Source organism: Molothrus aeneus, chromosome 13 (genome assembly GCF_037042795.1).
Source record: "Molothrus aeneus isolate 106 chromosome 13, BPBGC_Maene_1.0, whole genome shotgun sequence".
NCBI classification, from domain to species: Eukaryota; Metazoa; Chordata; class Aves; order Passeriformes; family Icteridae; genus Molothrus; species Molothrus aeneus.
Window position 1 is genome coordinate 5,356,313 of NC_089658.1, and position 15,116 is coordinate 5,371,428.

General features: G+C 43.2%; 1 protein-coding gene across 1 annotated transcript in view; it reads left to right on the top strand.

Moving 5' to 3' along the window:
• The first annotated feature begins 5,993 nt into the window (after window positions 1–5,993).
• The window catches only part of MTMR10 (myotubularin related protein 10), a 35,856-nt gene continuing 26,733 nt past the window's right edge, over window positions 5,994–15,116 (top strand). The window contains exons 1-2 of the mRNA XM_066558637.1: window positions 5,994–6,118; window positions 7,424–7,484. Of these exons, the coding sequence (XP_066414734.1) occupies window positions 6,065–6,118; window positions 7,424–7,484 (115 nt within the window). The 5' untranslated portion in view covers window positions 5,994–6,064. The remainder of the gene's footprint in view (window positions 6,119–7,423; window positions 7,485–15,116) is intronic.

The following is a 15,116-nucleotide window of genomic DNA, read 5'->3' on the forward strand; positions in this document are numbered from 1 at the left end:
GGACTGTGCCCAGATACAGGTGTTCTGGGCTGACACAAAGCCAGTGTGCTGCTGGAGCCCTTCATGTGGAGCAGGTGAGTTTTCCAAATGACAGCAGTCCTTGGACACAGTGCTGGGGTCCCACAGATGCTTCTGCAGCACTGTCCTGTCCAGTAGGGCACTTCTGCCTGGATTAGTGTTGCACTCAAAAGCTGTTGGGAGCCTTAGATGTAAAGTTAAGAATGTATTGTTGGTGTAACAAGTGTTAACAGTCTAATATATAAATTGTCATTAGTTTAGATCCATCTAATTAGAGAAGACACAAGAAGAGAACAGAAAAGAATACTACTAATGGAAAACCAGAAAAAGCTGAAGTTATTTGATGTGCCCTTCCTATCTACCATTTATTTTGATATTTATTGACACCAGCTCTGATCCTCTGGGTCTAATGGTCAGTGGCTGCAGTGAGGATAGTGAGGACATACTGCCAGCTGTCAGCATCCCAGGTCATTTGTAGGGTGAGCATGATGTTCATGTTGTTTCTTTCTCCTTATTTTTTGCTACTTTCGGGGCATTTTTATGAGAGCTACAAAGTTATATCTTGTTTTTCATCAGTGGCCTTTAAATCCTGTAAATAAACCTGAATTTCCTTATCATTAGAAAAATTGCTTTCACAGCTAAACAAATGAGGGACAGCTCGAGGCAGGTTAAGGCAAGTTCAGACAAAGCAGTCCTGACAAGCCTCAGTCCTGAGGCCTTACAAAGTCAGCATAAAGCCTGTGGCCTGTTACTAGCACTGACAATTAGCCTCTGTTTGCTGGGTTATGAGGCTACATTAGCCCTAGGGATGTTTTCTTCTCACTGCAACCATTGCAGATAAATATTCTACCACATGCAGCAGTCACCTAAGCTGAAAATTCAGCCTAAATTGTGGATTTTGATCCCCTGTTGTGATCCAGCATCAGACAGGAAGGCAAAAGTGATGTAAGGACCTGGTTGATGTGGCCATTTAAAGACCATTTCAAATCGTGCCAGGCACAGGATGTTGGGATAGGGATGAAACAGTATCCAGTTGTACTTTTGGCATTGTAGGCTGACAAACCACAAGCCTTGGGAGGAGTGAGACAAGACTACAGATTTTCTTAAAACTGCAATTTTATTTTGTTTTTTTCAACTTTTAGCATTATCTGCAGAGTTTGATATGGCAAAGTGGTGCTTTATGGTTGATGCCCTCTATCTTTACAATGGATGTAAGGTACGTCTTTATAACAGGCTTTAAATTATTCTTTGCAGATGTTCAGCTGAAATATTTAAGTGCTGGTATCCACCTAGTGCTTGGTGTTGGAGTAGTGAAAAAGAGGGTGCATAATTTCATGTGCCTGCTCCTCTTTTGTCTCTGCAACATGAACCCCCAGTAAAAGCACAGTGCTTCATCCTGCATGACTCTAGATGCAAGCATCTTCCTTTGCTTACCCTAACTGGACTGCTGTGCTCAGCTGTCACCTGAGAAAACTAACAGCCTTCAAAAAGAGCCTTGGCAAAATATTAGATTCTAGTTTAGAAGCACCAGTAATCTAATAGTCACTATCACAATACCTGTGTGAAATAGTCCAGGCCAAGGCAGAACACTGTGACATGAACAGCACCCAGTAACTCCAGGCAAGTAAAACCTACACAGTGGTTAACAAGGAAAGTACCCTTACCTGGCATAGCAAAGCTCCATATCATTAAACCTCCACACAAAGAACATAGCCACCACTTCACAGATGTGCCTTGCAAAGGAGGATTCTTTCCTGGGAAATCTCAAGAACTAAAACTTCTGCATAGTTTTTATGTCTTTTGTATATATTTGGCCAAGACTGTCAAATTTGCTCTTTTATGTAAGTAAATACATTTTAAATATTCTTCTCCTAGATCTTCATCAAGGACATTCAGGAATGAATGGAGTTTTTTACCAACTGCCTAATAAATTTAAGGCATTTTGTTTTTATTCTGTAAGAGGTAATACAGATCTGTAGGGGTGGCTCCCTCACAAGTCCCCAGAGTCCCACACTTCTGAGTGCAGGCTGAGGCAACTTGAGTGCACAAACTATTGAGTGCACAAGTAGAGAGGTGTCCAGGTAAAGTAATAAACTGTAGCACTTCCATCAGTGAATCTCTGACTTTGCAGGCTTGCTGCACACTTGCTATAGCTCTGGGCACATAGCTCTGCTGTGAAATCAGACAACACTTGTGTCTTTTTGTCTTGGAGTTCAAACCAATGATTGAACCAGTCTTCAGAGAGCTGTGAAAACATGGAAGTTGCCATAGAAATACAGGCCTGGAAGAGATCATCTGCACTAGGCAAGTTCAGCTATGTCAGTAGCATCAGTGGCAGATGGTGGTCTAACCTGTTCTTGAACAAGCCTAATGAAAGCCATTCTCTAATCTGCTGAGAGATCAAAAGGGACCATTGTGAAAATCTGTTCTGATTTACCCCAGCCCTCATGCATTGCATAAACCAAAGCACTTCCCCAGGCACAGAGCTGCCTTGGGAGGTTGTAGCAGCACTTTTAGGAAGGTGCCTAATCTGAGTGTGCACTGAACACAGCAGGTTCTGCAGCCCAGCCATTGCTGACAGATAATTATCTGCACTGTCACAAACAGTGGCACTGTGTGTAAAAAGAGCCCTGGGAGACAACCACACAGTGTTGGGGGTGATACCACTGGGAGAGCAGGCCAGGCTGCTTCTCAGAGAGTGGCCAAGTGAAAGGGTCCTGGCCAGGCTAGCACACAGGAGAAACCACTGAATAACAAGGTAGAGGCAAGGAAAATAACTGCTGAGTAAAAAAATTTATTTTTTAAATAATGAGAATAACACCAGACATCTGCAGTCTTTTCAGTTCAGCTGGCTTTGTTGCACAGCTGTCTTCCCACCATTATTTCAAGACTACTCTCATAGACAAAGGCATTCTCAAAAATCTCTGGCTTAGCAGAACTGTTTGAAAAAAGTGAGCGAGTGAGGCAGAGCTGGGATGGCCAGAGATGGGCAGGCAGTTGAGTTCATTTCCAAAAAGGAGCCAGAGGATTTCCCTGCCTGCCCTTTTGCCTTGTCTGCCCTGCCCTGCCTGCCTACCCTGCTCTACTTGCCTGTCCTGCTCTGCCTGTCTGCATCTCACTGCAAGTTGTGACAATTAACTTGCTTCTCCAAAGTACTCAATTCTGCCAAATCAGCCTTCTTCTCCTACTGGCATAGAACTCTTTCAGTGGAAACTTGTAACCAGTTCCAGTAACAATCCTCATAAATCTTGTGAGAGCTTAGTTTTGATTTTGTTTGCTCCTTTTCAGAACAGCACTGCAATTTCAATGTGTCAGTGCAGTCCTTAATGGAAATTTTTGCTATCCTGTAATCATCCTCTCATGAGTAAGATTGCTTTTGCAGTTACCCCTAAAAAATCTCTGTGCTGATGCAGAAATACTCTTGTAATTCTGATATGGTGTAAATAATCATCATTTTTAATATCACTAGCAAATTTATTATGTGCAATTTCAAGTCTGGGCAATTTCTGCCTTCCTCACCCCCTCACTTTCTCTTCCCCCCTTTTTGAGTTAAATTCCCTTTCACCAGTGTTCTGAATATGAACAAAAACTTTAAAGAAGGATAAAGATAAGGGTTAGTCCCACAGTATTTCTCACTTAAAAACATCCAAAGGATTTATGTTATGAAAGGGGATGAGAGGAGCTGTGGTTTGCTCTCACAGCACTCAGCTCTACACCATCAGCATCATCTGCAGCACAGTGCACTCTCGAAAATGGACTGGGGCATGAGGTCATGCCAGGCTGAATAATCCCACTTACACAAGGATGTTTCCATCACAAAATAAAAATAGAGGATAAAGTGAAGGACATTGTCTGCCAACAACAATAAGATGGGACCTTTGTGCAAGGAGATGCACTTGTTTTGAAAAGTACACTGGGATTGGTTTTATCTTCTCTATCTACAAGTCCAAGAGCAGGGTGCTCCCTCCTGGGCTGTTGAACAGCGTTAAATGTATGCCCTGAGCTTTCCTCAGTCTAGGCAGGTGGCAGTGAATTGGTTCCCTCCCCACTGTTCAATCAAACCTTTCTGCTGTAATCAGTGGGGCATCTCCTCTAAATTGTGGGATCCAGATTGTGCCCTAAAGTATGTTCTTTCATTGAACACACACCCTCAGACTTCACAAAAAATCCCAGGTTCTATAATGCAATATGATATGGTTTCTATTAATGAGGGACTTGGCTTTGCAGCTGATGTTGAGCACTGTATGTGTCATTTTGTGTCTAAAAATGTGTCCATTTTTCTGGAGTCTTCACCACTATGCTGTAGCAGGCCTTTACAAATGTTACATTGTACATGAGCTGTTCCATTTTCATGACCGTATGCTGACCAAAATTACGCTTTTTAATATAGTGAGGCTGCAAAACACCAGCAGTTTGTTTGTCAGGTCCTGGCCTTCAACTCCCACCCCTAAACCATGTCCTTGCTGTGAACTCTGCTTGGCTCACAGGTGGAACCATGACTGTGGTGCACCAACAGCCAGGGGCCAGTCCTTCTTACCCTACTGAACACTTCAGATCTGGCTCCAAAATCTGGAGACCTGCTGGCTTGACCCAGTTCCCTTGTGACTGGATCATCAGCAGGAGAGCCCAGACTCTCCCCCTTCCCTAGATCCCACAGCTGACAGACCATGTATTCCTGATCTGGGGTTCTCCATTAAACCACACTTCCACCCAAACTGTTGCTTTATGTAGGAGGTGTTTTCACTGTGGAGGCCAAGTTTAGAGCAGTCATAACAATCACCTGCAGTATGGACCTTTATGGGTGCCATAGGCCACTAAGCAAACATGAGCAGTTACTCAGTTTCCTACTTAAAAGAGATAGCAGTGATGGATTTTGGCAGTTTAGGTAGGTGCCTGTGTTATTTCCATGTTCTGGAGAAGTTCAGGTGAGCAACACATGAGTGCCTGGAAAGCTTAAAGGGAGTTACGATGATATTGGATCAACATCCAGCTCCCACAGTCAGCAGGGCTGCGGAGTGGGAGGGTGACTGAGCAGCTGCCTGGGGCATCATCCAGCCCTCACAGAATCACACAGAATAGGCTGAGTTGGAAGGGACCCACAAGGATCGTAGAGTCTAGCTCCTGGCCCTGCACAGAACCATCCCCAAGAGTCACATCGCGTGCCTGAGAGGGTTCATACACCCCACAGCTGTAATGCATAGATCTTCTGTAAAGGGTGCCAGGGGAAGAACTCCATAGCAGTAAGTGATTCACAGAACGTTAAGGGCTTGGGATGGAGCATCGATCATCCAGTTCAAAACCCTGCTACGGGCAGGGGCACCTTGCTCAAGGCCTGACAGAACCTGGCTGTGAACGCTGCCAGCGATGGAGCAGCCACGGCCTCCGTGGGCAGCCTGTGCCAGTGTCACCAGCCCCTCTCTCCACCATGCCGGAGCTGGATTTTACCGCTGCCTTACGAGCCAGCCCTGGGTAGCGGGAACTCCTGCAGGCCCCGGGGCGGGGGTTTCAGTTCCCACGGGGCTCTGAAGCCGAACCGCGGCAATCCTGTGCTTCGGTAGGCGGCCCCGCCCGCCGCAGGCCCGGCGTTTGGCTGTTCCTGGGCAGGACCGGACCGGGCAGGACGGGGCCGGCGGGGCGGTGACCCGGCCCCGCAGTGCGGCCGTGCCGGGGCTGCGCGGTGCCGCGGGCCGGCCCTCACCGCCGGGCCGCTTGTTCCCTCCGCGCCGCCGTACGCGGCCGCAGCGCGCCCGCCCCTCACGGCCCGGCCCGGCCCGCCGGGGCCGCCGCCCGCCCAAGGAGCCGCTGGGCCGGCTCGGGGAGGCGGAGGGAGCCGCGGGGGCTCCATGCGGGGCGGCAGCGGCTCCAGCCCGGGCCTGCCCAGGCCGCTGGCTCCTCCCTTGGGGAAGGAGGGTGCGCCGGGGCCGCCCCCGCGGTGTGACGGGGAGCGCAGCCCGAGCGGCCGCGGGCGCCGGGCCTGAGCCGGCGGGCGTCGGCACCACCTCCGCGGCCCGGCCCGGCCCGGCCCGCCCGCCCGTCGGCGGCCACAATGTTCTCCCTCAAGCAGCCCAAACCCACCTTCAAGTCGTACCTTCTGCCTCAGGTAACCGCCTTTTACTGCCATTACTGACCTGCCCTCCCTGCCCTGCACTGCCCTGCCCTGCCTGCCCTGGGCCGTCCCTGTCCCTGGCCGAGGTGCCGCCGGAGGCTGTGCCCGCTGGCCCGGGGGCTGTGCCCGCTGGCCCGGGGTTGGCGAACAGCGCCTGTGGAGGGGCTGCCGGGTGCCCGAGCCCTCCGTGGCACCGGGAGACAAAAGCTGCGCAGCCGGTTCGGGGTGCAGCCCCTCGGCCTCCGGGTCTCCGCGCCGCACACGGACAGAGCCCGCACGGCGGTCGGGAAACAGGACTTCTATCAGAATAAAGTCTCGTGTTCATTAAAATCGGCCCGTGCCAGATTATTTTGGAAAGTTGTGAGTTATGCTTCAGGTGTTTGGGCTCGCTTTGCTCGCAGCGCTGGGCGGGATGAGGAGAAAGCAGCGGGCGCTGCTCTGCTGTGCGGATAGTTAAACTCTCACTTGTAGCCACCGCTTCATGTTTAGAACGTGTCTGATGGCATAAATAAGAAACCAAGTATGTCTATCAATTGTATATAGCGCATATAGTACTGAGTATGTCGAGAACCACCAGGACTTTTTGTCTCATCTGCATGTGCACTTGACAGAAAGTGATATTTATTTACTTTAGACAAGACAGGACTTCTTCTAGCAACATGTTTGACATGTTGACTCATTTTTGGTTTTTTCCCAATTTTCTTAGTAGAAGTGAGATGTCGATGTAACACATTTCTGGATATTCCTAGTCCTGGGAAATGGTTATATTCCTATCATTGTAGGAACCGTGGGTTATTTCACTAAATATTTCACTTTCAGTCTTTTTATAGAAGATTTTTATTTTTAAGGTTTGAAACTGAAGTGCAAGTAGGCATGTGCATGTTCTAGGCCTTAGGTTTTTTGAAATCTTTCCTATGTTGGAAAGCTGTGCATGTTAGAAGTTAGTAGAGTTATTTTGAAGTTGAGTGTCTGTATCTGTAAAAATTGTTGAAGATCTTGAGCCATTATGGAGTGTCAAGCCAAATTGGTTTTTGTTCATCCTGTGACTTGTGACAGTTTGGGTTACCCAAATTTTTAAACATGAATACGAATATTTTAAATATGTTTAATTCTTTTGGTACAAATCTAAATGCCCTCAAAATTGTTAAAAACTCTTACTATGATTGGATTCCAGTTCCTTAAGATGAACCTTTTCGGTTAAAACAACTTTCTCTTCTGTACAAGTAGGTCAGGCTTGTGTCTAACTGTAAAGTTCTGAGCCTTAAGTTAATTATCTTTCTTTTTTTTTTTTTTCTTCAGGCTGATGACAATATAGCATCAGAACCAAGGATTAAAAAACTGGAACCAGTACTTTTACCAGGTAGGCATGAATCAGGAATTTGACAAATACCTCTGTTGGTATTGATTTTGGTATATTTTAATCTTAGCATTGCTCATTGAGGGAATATTGCTTTTGGGCAGGAAAAGGTAATGATATTTGTGCCTGAAGAAAGTTATTCTAACACACCTGAAACACTAAATAAATACAAAGACAGTTTTGCCTGTGGGATGCTTTATTACATATAGAATAATGTCTTGATTTTATTGTGAGTATTGGAAATTAAACCACTGTTAAATGTTTTTGCATTCTTGACACCTTTCAGAAGACTACTGTTAATTACACTTTTCTCAGACAGATTTTTACCTGTGTGCAGATCCCAGTAGCAAAGCCTGTGTCAGTCTTCCTTTATTTTAAAGGAAAATAGTCACAGAATTTCCAGTATGTGGGTATGATTGATTTCTATATTGGAAAACTTCTAATGCCATCTTTATTCATTTATTGAATATGGTGCTGTTAGGTAAGTTTGGAATTTGTGTCTTCAGATCTCTACAGAATAATCTTTTTGGGAGTGGGTAAAATAAAGCTATGCTTTTATTACTGTTCATCATAACATATTTTTAAAAATGTAGGGTACTAATGACATCCATATTTTAAATAAGAAATAATCTCTGGTAGATGACAGTTTGAGCAATGAGGATTTTTAAAAGCCTTTTTTCAGATACAGAAGGAACAATCTACTGTTCTCAAGATTACTTTCACTGCAAACTGTACATCACAGTAATAAATTTGGCTTGCAGTTTATAAGGATAATTTTGAGCTTAAAACAATGTCATACTACAGTTTTTTCTTAGCATTCAGAATGTCTATTTAAAAATATGAATTTACACACACACTACTGTAGGTATAAACAACTCTTAAAAATTATTTCTGTCACTGCTTTACATGGGCCTGTTGCTAATTAAGCTGTACTAATTGATATGTGATATGGTCCAGTGAGGTACCTAAGAGGCTGAAATACTGTGGAAGAGGTTCAACTGAAAGAGTAGATAACAACTGCCTGACATTCTTCATGAAACAAAAGAATGCAGAGTTTGCTTGAGGCATAAATGTCCTAAAATACATTGCTGAGACTGCTTGATATTTGAAATAGTTATATTTTTATGCTTGCAAAACTTCTGCTTACCACTTGGCATCTCGCTGATTGTGTTGCAGTTGATATTCATCCAAGGCCTTTGACTCACAAGGAAGTGACTGCATGTTCTTCTCTGAGACATTCCACAGCAACTGCAGGGCAGTACGAGAGTGCTGTGCTCAAAATGTAGCACATCTTGCCTTTGCTGTGGGACCTGGCCAGGAGCAGTCACAAAAAGTAACTTCTGTGCTGCCACATCTTGCAGTGTGGTTCATGCTCTATTTGTGCAACTCCAAAGTACTCTTAAAATGGTGCTGACTGGGTTTGTTTTTCTCAACTGGCTTGTATTTATTCCCTCTTTGCATTATTTTCCTTGTCTGCACTCTCTTTGAAGTCAGCATTTGATGGCTTTTGGGACATTTATAGTAAGTTGCCCCAAGTTATGTGGAAGCCACAGTATGATGTACCACAAACTTAAAATTTCCACTTCCATATCATTCTAAGGTATTATTTTGAATTATTTCACAATAAGATTCACTGCTCTGTATAGCCACAGACAAAATCTGTTCATGACTCTGTATGAGAGTTGGGAGGGTGTTAGAAGTGACATATTTTAAATTACTTAAATACAATTCTTCCCGTTTGAAGTTAAGCACCAGCCTAAAGACATTTTTTTGTTTCTGTCATCAGCTGTGCTGTAGAAAAGTGCATAAACAAGTACACTTTGTACTGTTGGATAGGCTGGCTTGTGGATTTGTCATAGCCCAAGTTACTGGCCAAATTCCAACTCATTTAATTATATTAAGGCTGACTTGCACTTCCTTGTAAATACAGTTTCAGTATGGCATTCCTAATACCCTGTCCTTAACAATTGTGTGAAATTGCTTTTGCTCTCAGGAACAGAGATAAACCTGAGTGGCTGAATGTTTGTTACGGTTTTTTAAGGAGTGGATTTTTTAAGGAGTTCTTTTGGAATTAAGTTACATTAGCACAAGTGGGTACTGGCTTTAGTAATCTTCAAAACCTGCAAATGGTTGTATTAAACTTTTGATTCCTAAAACATAGTGACTCTGAGGGAGTGGCTTGCTTACTAATTCCAAAGGAGCTAAATATCCTGCTGTCTAACTTGTATTTCTGTGCAGTGGAGGTTAGGACAAGGAGTTACAGGCTAGGAAATAATACATCTGGCTAGAAAATGAACTGGTTTTTACTTGAAAAAAGAAAATTCATTGCAATCAACTTTCAGCCTATAGAGTTTGTTTTGAAAGTTTCCTCTGGAGCTCAGACCCCACATCTCATCAGAATTTGGAGCAAAAGCCTGGGTTCTCATGAAACTGCATGCCCTGAGGAGCATGCTTATTGGGAGCAGGAACAAGTATCATTTAAAACAAGTGAAAACCTTCGTTGTAAGGGACAACTCTGATACTGCAATAGGGAAAAGCATGTAATTTTATAGAATTCGGTATAATTTCATTGCAAAGGAGATGATACAGGTCTGAGGTAGAGTTATAAAAACGTTTTCTTTTTCTTTCTGCAGCTGTTTTCCTAGTGTTAGCTCTATGAGTGAGAATTTCTACAGAATTAGTTAAGAGTTGGCCTCTGTAACAGTTTGACTTTTTTCCCCTTTGTTTGTGTACATTGCTAGTTTTATAAGCATGTCAAAGAGGAAAATTACAGAAATAGCAGGTAGTCTAGCAGTCAGTCTGTTAAAGTGCCTTGCCTGGCTGGTAGGAAATGGGTCTGTTTACCTTAGGGGAGTGCTAGTTCATGTTGTTAAACCTGAAGGTGTGTTTTGTTCTGGGGATCAGCTGTAGCCTGTTTTCCATAACTGTGTCTGTAGCATTTCCAAGTCATCAACTTGATCATTGGAAAAACCTGTCCAGCACAAGTGGGCTGTGAATGCAGCGTGTGCCCATGCTGTGAATGGCAGAGCAGTGTGCAGAGGTGCAGTACAGGGATACCAATGGGCCAGTCTGGTGTCTGTACTGGAACCAGTGCCACACTGTGGTTTGGGCAAGACCAGGCAACGAGATCCTCACACAGGGCATTCTGCAGCAGATTATGTAACCAGTGGAGCATCTGATTGTGAGGAAAGGATTGTTCCTCCTGAATCTTAATGTCGACTTGAATTAGTTAAATTGTTGCTCAGTATGCTAATTTGCTAGTAGATTAAGATAGTAGTTGTTACCTGTTTTTCCAAAAAGGCTGGAAATGGTTATTAAATTACAGACTAAACTGAATTAGAATAATAATTTTTATCTTTAAGGCTTGTTGATGCTAAGGCAAGTTCAAGGGGCAGTGGTGGTGAGGTGCTATTGAAAGCAGCTGTGCACAGGCTGTTGTTTTGTGGTCAGATGACAGAAGTGACCCTGAGAGCCGTCACCGGTGTGTGGTGGGTGACCAGCAGGGCGCCAGTACGGCTGGGCAGGGACAGATGTCACCTCTGGCTGCCGGGGCCGCGGAGGCACCGAGGGACAGGGAGCAGGGCAAGCAGCTCCAGCTGCTCCCTCTGCAGAGTGCGGCATGGGGACCTTCCTCTTGCAGGAGCCTCATGGGGACACCCGAGTGAGGAGTCACAGGACGTCACAGAAACAGTGCTGCCGAGTTCAGTTCCTCTTGCTGCATTTATCTTACTTGAGGTTATGCAGTTGCTTTCTGTAGCTGTGTAAATGTTTGTCACCCACAGCTTCACATGGTAACAAGTTCCATAGTTTAGTTATATGCTGTTAGGACTCCTTTTGATGGTTTTTTTTTTTCTGAAATTACCACTGTCCAGTTCCTTTGGGTAAATCCCAGTTCTTGTAGGGCACAGCAAACATCAGGCCCTATTCCTCCATTTCATGCAAGCTGTGATTTTTAGACGTGTTATATGTCCACTTTGTTTTCCCTCCATTTGGCTTAATTGTCTTAGTTAGTCCTAAAAATGAAGTTTCCCGTATCTGTAATAATTTTTTTTTATTAATTCTGAACGAGTTCCTGTTTTTTGCTGAGATGGAATTATGTATCCTGTTCAAGTTTTTTGCCATTGGATATATTCAGCTTTTATTTAATAATGCTGATTGACTTTACCACCTGCTTTTTTGATTTCTGTTGGCTTTTATATATAGATATGTGCCTTTAGAAAGGCAAGTGACTGTAAAAATTTAATTTTGGGAGGTTTTTAAAACTGTATCATGGAAAGATTTAATCTTTCAGAAGAGTCTGTTTCTCTAGCTCCCAGTTAGCTCCTAGCTTTTTGGTTTTTTCTGCTTTCTGCAATTCCTTGTTACATTGAGTCATGTGTTCCAGAGCAGCTGCAAGGCATCATGTGATAGGAGAGGGAAAGTCACTGTTCACTGAGGCACCCTTGTGCCGTAGTGCCCCAGGTAGGTTCTTTTGTCACTGCTCTGGACCCTGTGCCTCCTCCTCGGCATTTCCTTGGCTCCGCGGTGGCCCAGGCAGGAGGCAGCGGCCGCGCAGTGCAGTGAGTGCCCGGGCAGGGCGGGGGCTGTGTGAGCCGGGGCCCGGCTTAATGAGGTTAATGAGGTTAACGAGTAACCCCCGCGAGCTCTCGGGTCTGCCCCGCTTGGCTGTTAGGAACCATTTTGCCTTAATGCCTCCGAGGGAAAGCTGGGGTTGTTTACTTGGTACAAGTGCTGTGCTGTCGCTGCCTTTTCCTGTGGCTGTTTCTGCAATGAGGTACTGATATTCAGGAAGGCATTCCCTGATCTGCGGAGGGTGTGCAAGTGCTGCTGGTGAGCAGCGAGAGCCTGTCGGTGCCGATAGCAGCGGAGCAGAACTTGCCCGAAGGCAGCTCCCCGCTGCTCCAGAGCACTCCGAGCTCTGATTGTCATCCCCAGTGCTGAGGAGAGCTCGCCAAGGCTCCCTCCCTGTGCAGCTGAGGAAGACTCATCCTATTGCAGGGTTAGGTTTTTTTCCTCCATCAAGGTTTTGATTTGAAACTGAAATGTTACTGTGAAAATTCATTTGTTTGTTTTTAAAATTAATAGGTGATATAAAAAAGGAAGCAAAAAAGCTTTGTAGCTGCATCTTGTTTTCACGAATCGGTGTCATACAAGAGCATGGTTATTTTCAGCATTTAAGAATGGCCAGATTAGAAGATCAGAATGGCAATTTGGAAAATAATGCAATGCCCTGAAGCTTTTTTAAAGTAAATATCTCAGTTTTTTTTTTGTCTGTACAAAGATTGCCAGAAGTTTTATGTACGTTATGAGAGTTTTGAATTCTGGATTTGAAACCTGAAACAGCAGGTTTCTGCAAACTGGTTTTTCATACTGCAAGGAGTTTAAAAATGAACCAAACATTTGACTTAGATTTAGAATGAGATGTCACTTACAATAAGTATATCTAAATACTCTTTTCTGTTACAGCTTTTTTGTTTGTTTGGCTCAAAATAAATTTTCAGGCATGGTTTGGGTTCAGTTAACTGCTTGTTCTGTGTTTGGTTTGACTTTTTTTAAGGACATAAGTACAACCAAGGCGGCCTGCATGCAGAATCTAAGTACCAGATACAATCTTAGAAGTAGATTTTACTGGATGGAGTAATTTTGTCCTGCCTTTTGTTATAAAAGGCATTTCTTAAAGCTTCTGACTGGTAATATATTTTAGTATTTGTAAACATCTGCAAAAATAATTTCCTAGATGCAACAGATTAGCCATAGGCCAATATGGGAATAATTCCTTGAAGCTCTTTTAAAATTAAATATTTTAATATTTTTACATGTGCATTTTGCAAAGAAGTTGTGAAATAATTGGTTTCTGCCCACTCTGCCTCACATTTATTTAGTGCTACAAGCCATTTTAATCCAGTAGATTCTGAATTGTCATCTGTCCAAGCTACTGGGGGTTTTGTCTCTTGGCAATTATATTTTCTTCCAATTAAGCAAGTCTTCAGTGAACTGACTCCAAACTTATTTCTAAACAAATGCTTCTGTATTAATTTATTTGTTAAGCCAAACCTGTATAATTTGATAAAGACTCAGTAGTACATTAGAACTTCAGCATCTATAGCTTGTATTGGTAACATAGTTATAAAATAACAAGCTGAAAACCTCAGTCTTCTCAAATTGTTACTGATTATATTGTTTAGGCAAAGTCAGGGTTTGGGAATCTGTAGTTTATGTAGCCAGACTTAAAAATATGCAAACACCAAACACACTCCCTTGTCACTGGCCTGTCCATTGGTCACATTACAGAGCTCTGACCAAATCATTGCTAAAACTCTTGTTGGAGGGGTTCTGGTGATAAGAGTTTATTTTAATTTGGCCCAACTATAGATACAGATGCCTGCAGGAGCTGTTTATTGTTCTATTTTTCTCACACACAGGTGTGTTCTTATTAACTACTTCATGCTGACACCTTTTTGTGCAACCAAAGAACAAGCCAGATCAGAGCTAATTCAGGTGAAATTTGAACTGACAAAAAAGGAAGAAAAATCCATTTTTAACTGGATCAGTTCTCTGGTGAGACTAACAGAGTCTGTCATAAATGGCAGTGCCAGCACAAGGCTTGAGATGGAAGTGAATGTTGAATATGGAACTGTTTCTATTTGAGTGGTAATACAAGTTCCTGGATTAAAGCAACTCTGTAAGCAGTTTTTTAGTTTGCTGCAATACTTTGGTTTCGATCTGTTTGATAGTGAGAGCTTTGCTCCTGATGGATGTTCCTTTCTTGCCTGGTGTTTGTTGCCTACTCTACATTTTTGTGTCCTTCGCTGCGGTTCTGAGGTGTGGGGAAAGCTTTTGTGGAGAATCCCATCCTAGTTCAGAAAAGCAATTATCTTCTCAGCTCCCAGCTGTGGGTTTGTTTGGCTTTGGTTTTGGTTTTGGTTTTTTTGCAATGTTCATAAAGATTGGCCATTACTGGGCAAATACTGATTTTAATCTTGTTATCATGCATGGGAAATACAGAGATGATCATTGAAGACTTACCAGGAAGCCTATATTTTTTTGCTACTTTTTCCCATACTGAGCATTAAAAAAAAAAAAAAAATCTAAGTTCTTTTCTCTTAGCACACTAGGGAAACTAAAATATTAATATATGATATTTTAATAACAATTTTCTAATGAGACTGGCAAAGCAAGCTCTTTTGGTACTGTGCATTTACAACACACCACTCTCCAAACAGTGGTCAGAGTTGTTCTTTGGAATCTCAGGTTCTCCTGTTAAAAATTAATGCAAATTGTTTTTCATTCCCCAATAATCACAGAATTGAACTGTCCTTTTGGAACAACCTTGTAAGAACTCATGAAAATCAGAAAATAGATGAAAGACAATTATTTCATGAGCTTACAAATACTTTTTTTTCTTAAGTTTAGAAGTGCCTGAGCACACTGAACAGAAGATTCATTTAGAAGTGGATTAGAGACATTTACACCTAAATGCTTGATGCATACTAATAAACTCATACAATTTTGGTATTCTCTCCACAAGAGAGCAGATAAAGGGACAAAAATGTTGTAGATTTTAGTTACTTATTAATGAACTTGTTATTGGAAATTCTTACTTGGGAAATTCTGAAAGTTAATCATTTGCCAAAT